Below are 17331 nucleotides of genomic sequence, written 5' to 3'. Positions count from 1 at the left end.
TAATTTTTTAAAAGATCATTTGTAGACATAACGAGGAGGCTTGGAGCTGTAAACAGTTCAGTGACAAAAACCATGAACAATGTTAACATGCTTGCTAGATGAAGAACTCATGGAACCCAACATAAGGCTGCAGGGTGGGTGTCTTTGGTGCAGTTCTAACATAGCTAACCTGCTAGGTGGGGCCCACAGACATTCCATCAATAAGTGAGGTGCAGAAGCCACCAGCATAGGAGGAGGAGCACGTCTCAGGGGTGAGCGGCCGACTCCCGCAGAGCATCCTGGAAAACCAGGGACTGGACGGTTTTCTGTTTAAACTGCTATCTCTGGTTTACTTTCTATCCAGCATCACCGGCCCTTTTCGGATAAAGCAACCACAGTTAATGTTTTCATGCTCATTGCTCAGAATTACTTGATTTCTGCACTGTAGTGATGAAATCTTTCCCATAGTCCCCGGTTGGGTCTACAAGTGCTCTTGGCTGCCCTGGTTCTGCGTTAGTATCACGCTCGCTGGCGTTCTGTCAGCTTTTGACCAACACCACTGAATCATTTTTATCTGACCGTGTTAACAGTTTTGGTAATTCTTCAAAACCATATCGAAATATAATTTGTTTGATAACTTAGCATCAAATGGAGTAAGAGTCCAGAGTTTGACATTTTGAATGAACAAAGATGGAAGTTCATGCTCAATCCTGGTTGCCTGAGTTATATCGTCAAAGTATCCTATACGACGTATTTCACAGTACCTTTAATGATAAATGTAATTTTAAAAACTTGTTGCTTGTGGCTGACTCTGCATGTCCTCACATGACGTAACAGACATTTGGGGCATGAAGGAGCCCGCACTGGGTCTCTAAAGGCTGTGGCGTCTGGGCGTGAGCCACGCCCTGCCCTGCACGCTTCTTCCTTCCTGCCCGGCATCCCTTTTGTCCGGCCTCCATGCCCACTCCCAGGCGGGCTCCAGCTTGGCTGTGGGAAAGCAGCGGGTCAGGCCTTTCTTCTGCCAAGTGATTTGCTTCGCGAAGTGAATTAACTCCTGCTGCCAGTGAACCTCACCTGACTTTGCTGTTTCCCTTCACCCAGGGGTGGATCAGGCTTTGCCTCCAGAGCGCCGGGCTCCTGTCACTCCTGCCTCTTCCTCTCGCTATCACCGCCGACGGTCCTCAGGGTCACGAGATGAGCGCTACCGGTCGGGTAAGGCGCCAGATGTGGGTGGGAAGCCACTGACACTGGTCTGTAACGTGGTGCTGGTGGAGTGGATGAGTGGGCGCACGTCTGCGGAAGCTGTGTGATCACAGTGCAGTGAATTTGGATGTCTGTTGGTGGTGGTGTGATTGACAGATGACACCTTACTTCAGACAGAAATACACCCTCTAGAGTACAGGAAAATTCAGTAAATCGTAACTTTTTAAAATATTTTTAAAGATAGTGATGTCCATTATTTAGAATTTCACAGTAATTTAAACAGTACAAGTCTCTTATAAGCAAAATTTTGCTCATTTTTTAGGTGTCACTTGAAAAGTTTGGTTTTACTTTGTATAAACTTGGTTGCTAGTACTTTTTCCCTCTCTTTTAATCTCAGTGATTTCTGGTTTTAAAGTGCAATTTTCAAAAAAGAAATAAAATCCTTAATATTTTGTACGTTCTCTATTTCCTTTGCGTTTTATGATGTGAGTAAGAACGCTGTCTTGCTGTTCCGCTTTATTGCAGTCATCACCTGGGCTTGGCTGGCTTAAATTTCTTTCACTAATTTGGCATCAGAAAACTTGTATTGTGTTACTGCTGTCTGACGTATTTTTTTTCCCAGCATCTAGATTAAAGTTGCTTTTTTCTGCCCCCCTACTACAATCTTTAAGAGAAGATTGCGGTAAATGTTGCTGGCACGCAGCAGTTCAGGGCATGTGCGGATTGCGGACGATGACAATCCAAAGCATAGCATTTCTGTGTCACTTCACATTTTGCAAAGCACTTGCAAGGACCTTATCTTACGTAGTTTTTATAACAGAAAGGTGAGGTGCTTCTGACAGTTTCATGTTGCAGAAGAGGAAGCTGAGGCTACAGGAGGTGAAATGGCTCAGTCAGCTCTCACCGGGGCTGGGTGGGTCAACCCTTTAAACCTCTCAGTACCGTGTTTCGTGGATCTTTCCATTAATGGATGCTTCCAAGATACACCACCACGGTCTCCACCAAGGCGGTGTGTGCCTGACTTCCTGGCCCTGCTCTCCTTCCTGGGAGGGAAGAAGGGGCAAGACAGACGTCCATGGCATTGGGAATCTTTATCGGCTGAAGCAAGAGAATGGACTCGAGACGCTAGGAAGAGGCCCAGAGCAGCCTTGCTGCTGCTCCATCTACCTTCTTGGCCCTCCCAGGAGGCCTGGTGCCTGGGACAGCACGTGAGGGTGGAATGAAGGCAGGAGTTGGTTCCCAAATCCACCTTCCATTTTCTTCAGAGGTGTTTTAACACCTAGCACATTACAAGACCCCATCTTATTCAAATGTCTTGCAGGCCCCTTTCAAATCATTAGGAGAGTAGAGGCACACACACATGCTGTAAACGTGCTGGGGAATGCTTCCATATCACACACACGTGCACACACTGGGACACACACAGGCAGATGCACGCACGTAGGCACAGTAGACACACACAGACATGTATGTAGACATGCATGTAGACACACAGGTAGATGCATGTTTACTGTCATCCGTATATTCAGTTCTCACAGAAACTAGTCAACTGTTTTTATTTCCATGTTGTAAATGAAAAAATTGAAGTTCAGCGAAGTATGTGATTGTTAATGATAATTAACTCATCAAACAGGATGCAAATCTAGCTTTGTCTAGCTCTGTAATCTGACTTCTTACTGCATAGAAGATTATGTCTTGTATTCATTTCTAACTTCTAACTTTCTGTGTTAATTTTTAATTAGATGTAAATTAAATCATGGTACCATCTGTTTTCTACGTTACATGTCTTTCCTGACAATGAGGGTGGGGGATGATAGGCCCTTCTATTCTGTGTGATCTTTGGTAAGGTGTGCTGTCTTCTCCAAATCCTTCTCGTCCTTTTAAGAAATAGGTCAGGCAGGTGTTTTTCTTTCCGAGTACAAACCTGAGAGAGGCCTGAGAGAGGCCGCCAGCGTGCAGGTGGAGGTGGAGCTCTCTGTGCCCAGGCACGGATCCCCTTGCCTGTGCCGCCCCTTCGTGGGCGGAGGAGACATGCGCAGAGGCACTGAGTAGGGTGGCTGTGGAGCAGAGTGGAGGGTGACTTCAGGGGACTGACTGTCACCGGTCAGCAGAGACACGGCCAGCACAGCCCTCTGAGCAGGGGACTGGACCTGTCGTGTCTGGCCCACCTCAGGCCCTACGTTGGAGTCACTTAGCTTCTCATGAGCGTCATTATCCACCGATTTGTCTGTCAGTCACCTGTTATCTGTCTGTCATCGACCAGTCGTCTGTCTCTCTCCACTCTGTCTGTCTGTCCATCCACCTCCCGTCATTTGTCTGCCTTCATGTGTACTACCTACCAGAAGAATGTCAGGCCCACAGAGACAAGGATCTTTGTTTTGTTCATTTGTGTATGCCAGGCATCTAAAATACTGCCTCGTTAATGGCTTTTGAAGGAAAGGAGGCTGATGAGGGAGGAGGGCACATCTGGGGAAAAGCAAGAAATTAGGTAGGAGGGGCCAGATTTTAAGGTCTTTTATAAGCTGTGCTTGGCATTTGGGCTTTATCCTGAAGATGATAGGGCACCACGTGAAGATTACTTTGGTAGCATTGAGGAGAATGGAGTAGAAATGGAGGAGTTGGAAGGACCTGAGATTGATACATGTTTAGGAGCTGAGTCAGTGCCAGTGACACTTGCGATGGTACAGAATAGCTCTAGGACGTGAGGGCAGGGGTGTGGGAGAGGGGATTGGGGTGACTCCTGATGTCTAGCTTGAATCGCTCTGCAGACGACGGTCTCTGGGTCTGCCTCTATTTAGAGAATTAAGGTTTCCGCCTGTAGGTTAAAGATGGTGAAACTGGCCTCAGCTGTTCACTTACCATACAGAGAATACTCTGAGAAATTGTGTAGACGTTCCTTGAAGTGTCATGTAAGATGTGAAAAATATTATTCTGTATATACTGTGGTAATTTTTTAAAATTTATGCTTCTCAATTTTGAATAAATGATGCTGGGTTAATTTATGTAAGGAGCAAGCATATTCAGAAGATCCTTCATATGCTTGTGAAAGCTCGGCTGGCCTCTCATTTTCTGAGCCGAATCAGAACACCGCCCCTCATGTAGCCCGGCGGCCTCCCAGACGAGGGGTCTGTGGGACGTTGCGGGGGCTCATTCGGTACCTCGCTCACTGTGTTTACCTGCTGTTTCCTGTGTTTAAGATATTCTAGTCAGTTTTCTTCTTTTAGACACTTCACTGATACACTGTTAAGTTACTTTCTCTTAGTGTTTATGCTCGTGTGTCATTTTTTAAAATGTATTAAATCTTAAAAGCTTGTTTTGGTCTGTTGCTGGTGTACATGTTTCAGGATTTTCTGGGGTTTTTTTCTCCCAAGCCACCATGGAAGATTTAAGACATTCAAGAGAAAAACTTTTGTGGCCCTTGGGAGATTTGCTTTCTAAGATTCTTTGACCAGTGGAATTACTTTAGTTGCTTCAGTGACCAAATTATATCAGCCAAGAAGTAATTCTATTATCTTTTAGATAATTGACCTAATTAATAGTCTTGTCAATGATACAGCCTCAAATTTAATATCTCCTGGCTATATGTTTTCATTTCATTTCTAAAACCCTGGCTTTGCATTGTAATGACCTTGCATGAGAATTCTTCAGAGTAGTGTGCACCTCTCTTCCTTTTAAATAACTTAATTTGGAAACTTAAATTTGATTTGGAACGTGAATGAATAAATGAACAGGCATTTACTGAGTACCTCGAAAATGTCAAACTCTGTATTAGGCACTTTATTACTTTTACTTGATAAAGTCTAGTTTGAGCTTTAAAAAATTCTAACTATTTTTAACACCTTCTCCTCTCGAGCAAAAACCCTAGAAAAGAAAACGTTGAGACTTGTGTTGTTTCTATTCCAGCTAAGACTGACTATGACAAGAAAGAATATTAAAACTAAAATGCAACATATGATTTCCTGTGTTTTAAGTGATTGCTTTGTTTGGTTATGAGGTTGGGAACAGTTTGAAAACCCACATCTCGTACTTTGTGTCGTGCCTGGACAGGAGCACCTGCCTCTCAGCTCAGGCATCCTGGTCTCACCTGTGCTCATCTCAGGGAGGCTGTCTTCCCTGGGACAGTGAGCTCAAGAGAGTTGAGGGGCCTGTTGGGGATTCAGGACCCTTTCTGGTATGTCTATGAGGTCAAACCATTTTCAGAGTAACTCACACGTTACTTGCCTTTTTCATTCTCATTCTTTTGTGAATGAACAGTGGGTTCTTCCAGAGGCTGCCTGACACGTGATGATGTTATCATTCTGACAGCCAGTGGAATCTGTGATTGTGAAGTCTTGTGTTTAAAAAAGTTTTACAGTTTCCTTTCTAGTGCAGTAAATATCAGAGTATTAATCCCATAAGTGAAACTTGTGAAGGTTTTCAGCAGTTTTTGAGTTTAAGGTGTTCTTTGGGTCGAAGAGTTTGAGAACCATTCCTATGAGAATTGAAAAATGTAATTTTTTAAATAAAAAATTGAGAGAAAGTATGAACTAGAAACTTCACCTTCTGAACCCATCCCTGAAGCTGACTTTATGCTGGTGACAGTTTAAAGTCTGATTCATAGCAGTGATCAGTGTCTGAGAATAGGGCCTTGTATCCTAGTATTCATTCATTCAGCAAATGTGTGAATAGTTTTGTATACTGAGCACTCTGCTACGCGCAACAGGTGAGGCATAAGTACAGCAATCGCGTTTGCTTCCAGAGTTAGTTTACCCTGTGGAGCTCTTCCCTAGCTTCACGGTCAAGGAGCCACTCAGTCTTTTTGTCCTATTGTCATTCCTGCCCCATTTGGTTGTCTGTTGTCTGTCTTCAACCAGTTAGAGAGGAAGCTGTGAGAGACACAGTACCTTGTCTACCTGAGTCTGCAGCCTGAGGGCTCTGCCTCACAGAGTGGGTATTAAACATTAGTGGAGTTAGTGTAACAGGTTTATGTGTACAGAGTGCTTAAAACGGCGACTACCCCATAACTGATGCTTGGAAAGTGTTAGCTTAAATCATGACTTAACAACCAGTAGGGTATATGTAACTTCCCTTGATAGAACTTTGAAATGAATTATGAAGCTTAAACATGTGACCTGTGAAGAAATATTTGAAGATCGAGGTCCATTCACTCTAAGAAACGAAAAATTCACAGCAATTTGCATCCAGTATTTGATTATTTATACAGATTCTAGGGTAATAAATGAATAGTTATAGTCTGCAAATGAATTCAAATGCCTTTTTCCTGAAGCTTACAAACTAGCAGATTTACACTTATTTTCCTTCCTTCTCTACCCATCCCTTGGTGACAGTTCCTGTTGGGAGGTAAACTATTTCACAGGACAAGAAAGAAAGCAGAAAAGCATGGGGCCTTCAGGGTGTCCCTGAACAATGGAGTGACTGAGCTCTCTCTTTGTTTCAGATGTCCACACAGAAGCTGTTCAGGCTGCGCTTGCTAAACACAAAGAGAGGAAGATGGCAGTGCCTATGCCTTCCAAACGCAGGTCCTTGGTGGTGCAGACCTCGATGGATGCCTACACACCCCCAGGTGAGCAGCAGGCCTGTCTGCTTCATGAAGTGACGTGACCAGCCTGCCTTAGAATTAAGCCACTGCCAGCAACAGCAGTCTTTTTAGCTTTCAAAATCATGGTGCTGTAATACAGATTTTGAGAACCAGAAGTCCAGAAACATAAATGCTCTGAATTAAATTTGGATGGAAAATTTACATCATTATGTATATGTCTATATAAATGTGTTTTATACTTTTCTTTAGACTCAGAAATACGATACAGACTTTTAAAATCCTATAAAATTTTATCTTATTTTTCACATAGCAAGAGAAGAGTTTGTACATCCGTTGTACTAACTGAAGCTGGACTTCTCTTCTGCTTAGACTGACTGATACATTCATATTCTCAAGTCTTAAAAATGTCAGTAAGTTGTAATGTTGTATTAATAAGCTGAATGAATTGGAAAATGTAGACAGTTAACCCAAATCTGGGGTAACCAATTTTCCCTGTAAAGTGCAGGTGGTTTTTTGAGGCGTCACAGCTGCTGGCTCTGCCACTGTGGTATAAGAGTGGCCGTGGTAGCACGTCAGTTAAAGGCGTGGCAGTGTGCCAGTAAAACTTAATTCACAACAGGCAGAGGGTTTGGACCACAGACCTGCCAAACTCTGATCTGAATGATTGAAGGTAATATCTCATTTAGATTTCTGCTTTTTGTTTAATTTTGAATTTCATACAGCTACCTAAGATCTCTGCTTAACTCTGCCCAAACAATTATAACCTATATGATCTTCAAAACTGAAGTGAAGCACACAGTTAAATTGTCCAGGTATTAGAAACATGAAGGACTGAGCCTAATTAACTTGATGGTTTTTGTGTGTTATTCTGGTTCCAACATTGTTCATGTTGTTGTTGCCACTCTGTCTTTTCTGCAGACCTAAGTTACCTGGCACACCACTTTTGTTCACAAGAGAAACCTAAGGTGCAGTAAGAATAGTTGAATATATAACACTTCTTGGAGTCTTTTGAAGTTTAGCCCTGAGTATTTGCGAGCCAGTGAGAGCAATAGAAGCACACACTTCACCTCGGAATGTGGTCGAGTATACCCAGCACTGCTTCAGACAACCCCTAAGTCTTCAACCTTACAAGCATTAAAAGCGAAAGGCCTGAGCTTTGTAAGACAGAACTTAAATAGTACAAAGCTTAGTTGTTTTGTTTTTTATTAGTAGGTAATACAACAAATGTTCTTTATCTCAAGAACATAATATTCTAATAAGAAAGAGAGTCCTTTTGCCAATTTCCTTACTCTCTTTCCTTTCTTTATACTGAGCCACAAAATGTAATTTGGACTGTTTTAAAATCAGCATAATTAATATGCTTAATCCTATTTGTTTAGTTTATGGTTATAATTTGCCAAAATTTATAATGTGAAAATTTTTATTTTGTATGTATTTTGTATAACAAGTAGAATGGACTTAACAAGGAAAACAAAGCCACTTAAAATATTCTAACCAAATCTTTGGAACTAAACAGTATTCAGGGAGGTGGACATTCTTCTGAGCCACTTTCTGTAGGAAGTGTTGAATCTAAAGTACAAGGTGCAATGTGTTTTTTCCACATGTGTCCATCCTCAGCGATGTGACTGTGTCATGCATGATGAAAGACAAAACATTCAGGAGAACAAACTTTGTACAAATGTCTTTGCAAAATACAGAAGAACATTATTGGAAATGTTGTTTTCAGTGAAACATCTGCGTTTGATTGACTATTTTCATGCACACCGTATAATACATTTTGTAAGCTGTCATTCGGGAGTCCTAGTGACAGTACCACACGGGGTAGGTTTGTACAGTCATAAATGCCAACACCATCATAAACACTTTTATTCACAGCCCATTTTGTGCTTAGCAGTGGTCTACATACTTGTAACTGTGCTTGCATGAACAAAATCTTGGCTTAGCTTCATTTTCTCTCATTCTGTTTTCCTTGGTTGCTGATAACATTTGTTAGAACTCATCTCGTGTCCAGTTCTCTTCAGAGAATATTCCTGAAGTCTGTATTCTCTTTATGAAGTGACTGGTTGCTGATTAGCATCATGGTTTCTGGGAAAGACACAATTAGGGTTATTGCAGTGCTATTCTTTTATAGGGGAAACTCTGCTGTAGTTTTTCACATATAAAAATAGAAGAGTATGTCAGCACTTTTGCTTCCAGCCATAAAGAAATAACTGGTAACCAGACTAACCCGTACACCATAAACAACTATAAAACTGCACAAATCAGACGACTGTTTGTAGACTGTGGACCTCATTCATGGAATCAAATGAAAATACATCAAAGAACTAAATAAAAATATAGTCTTAATACTTGAACTGAGCAGAGAAAGGAAAAAAAAATTTTTAACAATAGAAACTACAGAAATGAAAAAATTTAATAAAAAATGAAATTCTCTGGATTGATTCACTGGATCAGTTTAAAATCAAATTGGAGAAGTGGAATAAAAGAGTCTGTGAACTTGAAGAGTGATCAGAAGAAATTAATTAAACTGAAGAACAGGGAGACCAAAGATTAAAGAAAACTTAACAGAACCTCCAGCATCTGTGATATGTCAACATACTTGTAATTGAAATCCAAGAAGGAAAAGAGAGTGAGAAAAGGGAAGAAAAACTATTTACAGAAATAAGGGTCAAAAACTTCTCAGATTGATGTAAGACTCCACCTCACAAATACCAGTTCGGTGAATCCCATACAAGTGAAGTACAGAAAGAACCATCCCTAAGTTCATAACAGGCCAAGTGCTGAAATCCAAAGATTAAGAGGAAACCTTGAAAGTAATCAAAGGAAAACAGACACGTTGCATACAGGAGAACAATCATATGAAGTATACATACTTATGTGAAGATACAGTAAAGGCTGGAAGATGATGGAAAGACATTTTAAAGGTGCTAAAAGGAAAAAACCAAAACTGTCCACTCATATTCAGTGAAGGTATCCTTCATGAAGGTGAAACAGAGGCACAATGAGACGCCTGAGAGCTGGGAGGATGTGCTGCCCCCAGAACTGCAACCCAGATGCCATTCAGGCAGTGGGAGGTCATGGCAGGTAAAAGCTGCATCTGTGGAAAGGAAAGAACGCTGGAAGCAGTAAATAGCTGGGGAAACATAAAATACTCTGTTTTTCCCTTGTAATTTTCTTTATAACAACAACTGCACAAAAGACAAGGCCAGGCAAATGGAATTATACTGTTGTATAGTTACTATGTTTTTGAAGTAGGAAGCAGAGTGCGGAAAGAAGGAAATGTATAGTGTTAGGTGTGATGTGAGTACAAGTGGGGAAAAAGTTTGTAATGTCAGATTTGAAGAGCAGTTACATTATTGACCCCGTGTAGACTCATCAGAGATTCATATTCTTAGCCCTAGAACAACCATTACAAAAATGAAAAGCGGTAGAGATAAGACTTTAATAGAGGACATAAAATGAAATTCGTTAAAAAATGTTAAAAAAAAAAAAGGAAGGAAAAATCAACAGAAAAAGAGATAAAAATCAGAGGAATGAATAGATAACGAATAGCAAAATGTTAGGTTTAAAGCCACTCATCAGTGATTACAATAAATGTAAATGGACCAAAGGCCCACATTAAAAGAGTTTGTCAGACTGGATGAAAAAAACAGGAAGCTACAGCTATATGTTGTCTGCAAGAGACACATTTAGGTATAAAAACAAGGATAGTTTTAAAAATTATGAAAAAATACACACTGGAAACATCAAGCATAAGAAAGTGAACAAAGCTGTATTGGCATCAGACAAGGTAGACGACAAGACGCAGTACAAGATACAAAGAGGACTGTTGCACAGTGGAAAGCAAGCAGTTCACCAGGAAGACGTGACAATAAATACTCATATACCTAAAAATAGAGCGTTACAGTTTACAAAGCAGCAACTGGCACAATGAAGGGAAAATAGAAGAATCAGAGCTAATAGTTGGAGATTTAAAAATAGCCTTTTTTGTGTGTTTCTTTTTCCAACTTTTTTTTTTTTAAATTTTAAGCCTTCAGAAAACTTGAAAGTAAAATTGACACAGGTATACTTTTCACCTAAATTAAGCAACTATAACAATTGGGTCATATCTGTGCTCTTTTACACACACACACACGCACACGCACGCACGCTGTTGCAATCATCCTGACACTTCACACCTAAATACTTTGTCATCTGTCTCCTTAAAATGGACACGCTTATGTAATAACAGTACATCATACATAAAATTTTAAGCACAAAATACCCTTCTTAAATAATCGTAAATTTACCAAAACAGCACTATCAACCAACTTGATGCAGTTGATGCTCACAGAGTGTTACACCCAAGTATTGCAACAGTACAGTCCTTTTGAATACCTTTCTTGGGTTATAATTTACATCTCATAAAACTTAGCACCTTGTAAGTGTGTAATTTAATGATTTTTAGTAAATAAATAGATTGTGCAGTCATTCCTGCAATGCAGTTTTAAAGCATTTCCACACCCCCCAAAAGTTTCCTTGCGCCCATTTGCAGTTAATTCTCATCCTCTCACCAGCACTAGGGAGCATTTGATCTGATTTACACGCCTCTGTGAATATTCTAGACATTTTGTAAATGAATTCATAAAATAGGTCCTTCTGTATCTTCTTTAGCATGTTTTTGAGCATCCATTCTGTAGCATTGGTAGCTCCTTCCTTCTTCTTGTTGAATTCTAACAGATACACCACGTTTTGTTTATCCGTTCACTAGTTGGTGGATATTTAGCTTGTTTCCAGTTTTTGGCTATTATGAATAATGCTGCTGTTAACATTTATGTGCATATATTTGTGTATACATGTAATTTTATTTATCTTGGGCAGATTCCTAGGAGTGGAATTAATGAGTCTTATGGTAAGTTTATGTTTAACCTTTAAGAAACTGCCCAGTTGTTTCCATAATGACTGCACCATTTTATATTCCCACCAGCAACGCGTGAAGATTCCAGTGTGTCAGCGTCCTTGCCGATACCTGGTGTTGTCCTTACTTTTTTTAATAGCCATTCTAATGGATATGAAGTAGTATTTCATGCGGTTTTTATTTCCCTAATGACTTATGATAATTAGCATCTTTTCATCTGCTTATTAGCCATTTGCATATATTCATTGGTGAAGTGTCTGTTCAAATTTTTGACCCATTTTTAAAACAAGTTGTCTGTTCTCTCACTGGTTAAGATTCTTTATGTAATCTGAATACAAGTGCTTTATCAGATACACAGATTGCAAACTGTGGTTTGTCTTTTCTTAATGTTGTCTGTGATAGACAAAATTAAGGCCCCCTCCAAAGATGTCCATGTCCTAATTCCTAGAACTTGTGAACATATCACCCTACATTGTAAAAAGGATTTTGCAGATAAGATTAAGTGAAGGATCTTGAAATAGGGTGGTAATCCTGGATTAACCAGGTGGGCCCACTACAGTCAAAGAGGTCCTTATTCATACAGAGAAAGACAAGTACTATATGATTTTGCCTAATATGAAGAATCTTAAAAAAAAAACAACTCATGGGAAAAGGGATCAGATTTGTGGTTACCAGAGGCAGGAGGTGGTGGGAGGGGGAATTGGAGGAAGGTAGGCAGAAGGTAAAGACTTCCAGGTGTAAGTACTAGGGGTGTGATGTGCAGTGTGGCACCTGTAGCTACTGGTGCTGTCTGGTGCATATGAAAGCTGTTAATAAAATCCAAGAGTTCTCACCATTTTATATGAGATGAGGGGTGCTAACTAAACTTACTGTGGTAATTATTTCATAATATACGTAAGTCAAGCTATTATGCTGTACACCTTAAACTCACAGTGGTGTAGGCCAAGTATATTTCAATAAAACTAGAGGGGAAAAAGGTCCTTAGAGAGGGAAGAATGTCAAAGTCCAAAAAAAAAAAGAAAAAGACAGTGAACCCATGGTTGGAGCGATACACTAAGAACAGATGAAGGGCTGTGGGCCAGGGATGCAGGTGACGCAGGCAGCCTCGAGAAGGCAGTTCTCCGTAAAGCCTCCGGGAAGAATGTGTCCCTGCCGACACTTTGATCTTAGACTTCTGGCTTCTGGAACTGTGAGGTAATAAATACATGTGCTGTTGTAAGCCACCGAGTTTGTGCTGACTTGTTCTGTTACCCATAGGAAAATAATCGCATCTTTTGAAGCTTAAGGGTCTTTTATTTTGATGAAGTTCAGTTCATCAGTTATTTTACGGATTGTGCTAGGGGAAGTTTTAGACGTTTCATAGTTCTTTCAGTTAGGTCTCTCTGATCCATTTTGAGTTAATTTTTGTTTATGAGGGGAGGTAAGGGTCTGTGTTTTTTGTTTGCTTGGTTTGGTTTTCGGTACATGAACAGCCAGTTGCCCAGCAACGTTTGTTGAAAAGATAATCTTTTTCTCACTGAATTATCTTGGGACCTTGGTCAAAAATAAACTGACCACGACTGCAAATGTAGAACGTTATTTCTGGGTTCAGTTCTGTCCCATTGATACACATGCCTGTTTATGTCCTGGTATCACTATCTTGAGTACTGTAACTTTATGGTAAGTTTTAATTTCAGGTAGTGAAGTTCTCCGTCTTTCTCAAAATTATGTTGGCTCTTGTCGGTCCTTTGCATTTCCAAATAAATTTTAGAATAAGCTTCCAATTTCCTAAAACACAAAGTCTCCCGGGATTTCACCAGCTACTGTCTTTATATTTTTGCTTAGATACGTTGCTAAGTGTTTCATTCTTTCAGATACTGTTGGGGCTGGAATTGTTTTCTTATTTTTATTCCCTTATTGTTCAGTGCTGGTATCTGTACAGAGATATTCTGTTTCTTTGTTTGGTGGTCCTGTGAATTTAAGAAGTCGGATATATAACCATGCAGCTCTTTTCACCTGACGTAGTGACAGCTCATGCTAACTGGTTGGATGGCTGGGTTTTGACTTCTGGCCACTAGATCAAAATGTGCTTTTTCTCTGGGAGATGGGAATAATTTGCAATCTGTCCAGCCAGAAAAGGGGGTGTGTGTTTGAGGGTGCTGGCGTGTATCTGCTTTGATAAGTGACGCCCTGGTGTTCTCACTGTGTGTGCTTGTCCCACTGCAGAGGTTCATCTTGTCTCACCGTCCTTAAGTCTTCTCAGTGGAGGCAGCCCCCATTAAGGAACTTTCTTGGGAGCTCCACAGAACTTTTCATTACAGCCCACCTCTGTCTTCAAAGGTGACTGGAAAATTCGCTGGGCATGTTGATGACTCTGGCAATGTAAAGGTAGTTCTGGAGACTGAGGAGTCCAAGATCAAGGTGTTGGCATTCGGTGTCTGGTGAGAGCTCTCTTCCTCATGGTTGGCCATATTCTCGCTGAGTCTTTACATGGCAGAAGGGCTAGCTCATCTAGTAATTCAGTAATTTTTCAGTGTGTTCCATCTGTGAATAAAGATGGTTTTACCGCTTCCTTTCCAATCCGGATGCTTTTAATTTTTTCTTTCCTCTGTATTTTTCTGGCCAGAACCTGCTGGATAACGTTGAACAGAAGTAGCAAGAGGGGGCTTCTTGCCTTGTTCTTATCTGAGGGGAAACGTGTATAGTCATTTACCTTTATGTGCAGTGTCAGCTGCGGGTCCTCACGACGCCCTTCACGGGGCTGACGACGTTCCCTCCTGTTCCTGCCTTGTTAAGAGGCTTTATCACGAGTGGGTGTTAGGTTTTAGGAAATACTCTTTCTGTGACTTAAGCGTAACTTACCGTTTTCCTCTCTTTATTCTACTAACATGGTATATGGCATTAATTCACTTTTGAATGTCAAATCAATGTTAATTCACGCTCATATGTATAATCCTGGTCACCACTTGGTCACGGTGTCCTGTACATTTTATATGTTGCTCAGTTCTGTTTGGTAGTATTTTTGAGAATTTTTGTGTCTGTATCATGAGTGATACTGTTCCGTAGTTTTCTTATGAAAAGAAGGGGTGATGAATGAAAGACTGATTTGTAAGGGAGTGTGAGGAAACTTTGGGGGGGTGGTGATGTGAAGTGTGGATACGTGGTTATGTACATTTCTCAAGAGTCTTAAATCTGAGGAGTTGAATAGATATTTTTCGAAAGAAGATTCACAAGTGACCAGTGATCACATGAAGAAATACATAAGATCACTGATCACTAGGGAAATGCAGATCAGCACTGCAGTGAGATACAGCTGCACACCCACGAGGACGGTGATGATCAAAACACCAGAAAATTACAAGCGTTGGTAAGTACGTAAAGCAACTGGAACCCTTGTGCACTGTTGGCAGAAATGAGAGATGGTGCAGCCTCTGTGGAAACAATATGTCAGTTCTTCAAAAAATTAAAAATAAATTTACCATATGATCCAGTAATTCCACTTCTGAGTACATACTCAAAAGAATTTGAAGGAGGATCTTGAAGAGATATTTATATACCTATGTTCACAGCAGCATTATTCACAACAGCTAAAACATGGAAACAACCCAAGTGTCCACGGCAGATGAATGAATGTCAGAACGTGGTCTGTACACACCGTGGAATATTATTCAGCCTTAAGGAGGAAGGAAGTTCTGACACATGCTACCAATGGATGAACCTGAGAACCTTATGCCAAGTGAAATAAGCCAGTCACAGAAAGACAAATAGTGTGGGATTCCACTTGCATGAGGTGCTTAGAGTCGTCAACGTTGCATAGTAAGTAGAAGGTTGCTTGTCATGGGCGGGGGAGGAGGCACTGGAAAGTCACTGTTTAATTGTTAAATGTTTCAGTTTTGCAAGATGAAATGAGTTAACATGGATGGATGGTGGTGAAATGAGTTATGGGGAGGTTGTACAGCAGTGTGAATGTATTTAATACCGATGAACTGTATACTTAAAAATGGTAAAAATTTATGTTATATGTATTTTACCACTATTGTTTAAAAAATTGAAAAAAGTCTTAGGTTGAATACAAAAAGTATACATTTTCTTCTTATGTAAAATATAATTCTAAGTTATTGTAAAAGGCAGGGCAAGGGGAGAGAATTGGTTACTCTCCTAATATTGTTGTTGCCCCTCTAACAGATTTCTCACAAATAAACTTTAAAAAGTTCTGGGCGGCATAGGCCACATCACTGTGATAACAAAATACTGGTTTAAGTATCCTTTACAAACATTGTTGTGTTAAAGAAAAAGTTGTGTGTCTTGATTTAAGACAAATTACCATTTCTCTTATTCTCATTAAGTGTTCTAGACCGACTCCCATTGGTTCTTCCTCCTGGCATCTCACTTAACTCACCTATATGTAGGGTCCTGAGTGTTATTCTTACACTGAAGTTTAAAAAACAAGTACACCAGTAATTTAGTCTCCAAAACCTTCTAGGTGAAAAGTTATCAAATGAATACTACTTCCATTAATTTTAATGAAAAAAGTGACATATTTTTCTCAATCCAAAATAAACAGTTTTCATAGATAGCAAAATCAAATAAATAATGAAAAATTTGTGTAAGAAATGAAAGTAAAAATGAATGCATTGAGTTTGATCACAGAGTGTAATCTGTGTAATGGAATGAGTTACTGTCCTTCCCAAAGGACGAGGCAAAGACTTTAAGGTGCACAGAAAACATTTGGTTTCTCCCCAAACTCTTGAGTGGAGAAAATTGGTGAGTATGTCTTTGTCCAAGAATGTAAAAACTTTTTATAGAATATTTAAGACGTTTTGGATGAAGACTTGAGTATACTAAAAAAATTTTTTGTCGTCTGAAAAGCAGTGTAAGTTTTCAGGTGTGTTCGGAGCAGAAGCTGTTGACCAGTTGGAGTGTGAGGTGGGCCTGCGTTTGGGCGTTTGGAGAGGGCCCGGCCCGGGCATGCTTCTCTCCGCGACGCACAGCAGATCACTTCTCCTTCGACAGACACCTCCTCCGGCTCGGAAGACGAAGGCTCGGTGCAGGGTGACTCCCAGGGCACCCCCACCTCCAGCCAGGGCAGCATCAACATGGAGCACTGGATCAGCCAGGCCATCCACGGCTCCACCACCTCCACCACCTCGTCGTCCTCCACCCAGAGCGGGGGCAGCGGCGCCGCCCACAGGCTGGCTGACGTCATGGCCCAGACGCACATAGGTGAGTGCCCTGTGGGGCTCCTGTCCGCAGTCTTCTCATCCTTTTAGGTCTGGGCGCTACAGGGCAGCTGGGCCCTTTCTCTGGGATTTCCCTGTCTGTGCATCATGGCCGTGGAATCGCCCAAAGGCAGCTCAGCCCCGCTCACTCTCCTGGGCTGCTTTGCTGCGCTGGGTTTTCTGTTGTGTGAAACCCTTGGTTTCACCACTTTTTGGGCCCAGACGTCTGCTACCGCTGTAATTTCAGGAGTTTTCTGCTAGTAGAAGAATGCATTCTTGTTCACTAGGGAAGCTTGCAGCCGTATCTGGTTGCATGTTTTCTTTGACTCACCTATGCTAAAATACGCTCTTAAATGAAAATTTAATTGTGCTGGTAAACAAGGCGGGGGGCTTCAGAGTGAGTCTGCCCTCACTGAGGAGGTCACTGAGGAAGGGGAAGCTTTCATTGCTGCTGCTTATGCGGTCTTCTGCTGTGGGTGTGGGGATTTCTGGGGCTGTTCTTGTTACTTTGTGTG

The 17331-nt window shown here is 41.0% G+C and overlaps 1 protein-coding gene across 9 annotated transcripts in view; it reads left to right on the top strand.

The window, feature by feature from the left end:
- The window catches only part of DIP2C (disco interacting protein 2 homolog C), a 274349-nt gene that overhangs the window by 162181 nt on the left and 94837 nt on the right, over positions 1-17331 (top strand). For 6 of the 9 annotated variants that reach the window (XM_064479267.1, XM_064479266.1, XM_064479269.1 and 3 more), the window contains 3 exons: positions 1081-1191; positions 6620-6745; positions 16611-16820. In XM_064479267.1, the coding sequence (XP_064335337.1) occupies positions 1081-1191; positions 6620-6745; positions 16611-16820 (447 nt within the window). Of the gene's footprint in view, positions 1-1080; positions 1192-6619; positions 6746-15279; positions 15414-16610; positions 16821-17331 lie in introns of those variants that run through there. The other 3 variants (XM_064479271.1, XM_064479268.1, XM_064479272.1) reach the window with 2 other exon arrangements.

The sequence above is a fragment of the Camelus dromedarius genome, chromosome 26 (genome assembly GCF_036321535.1).
Source record: "Camelus dromedarius isolate mCamDro1 chromosome 26, mCamDro1.pat, whole genome shotgun sequence".
Lineage (NCBI taxonomy): Eukaryota > Metazoa > Chordata > Mammalia > Artiodactyla > Camelidae > Camelus > Camelus dromedarius.
This window is presented reverse-complemented; position numbering and strand designations above follow the sequence as displayed.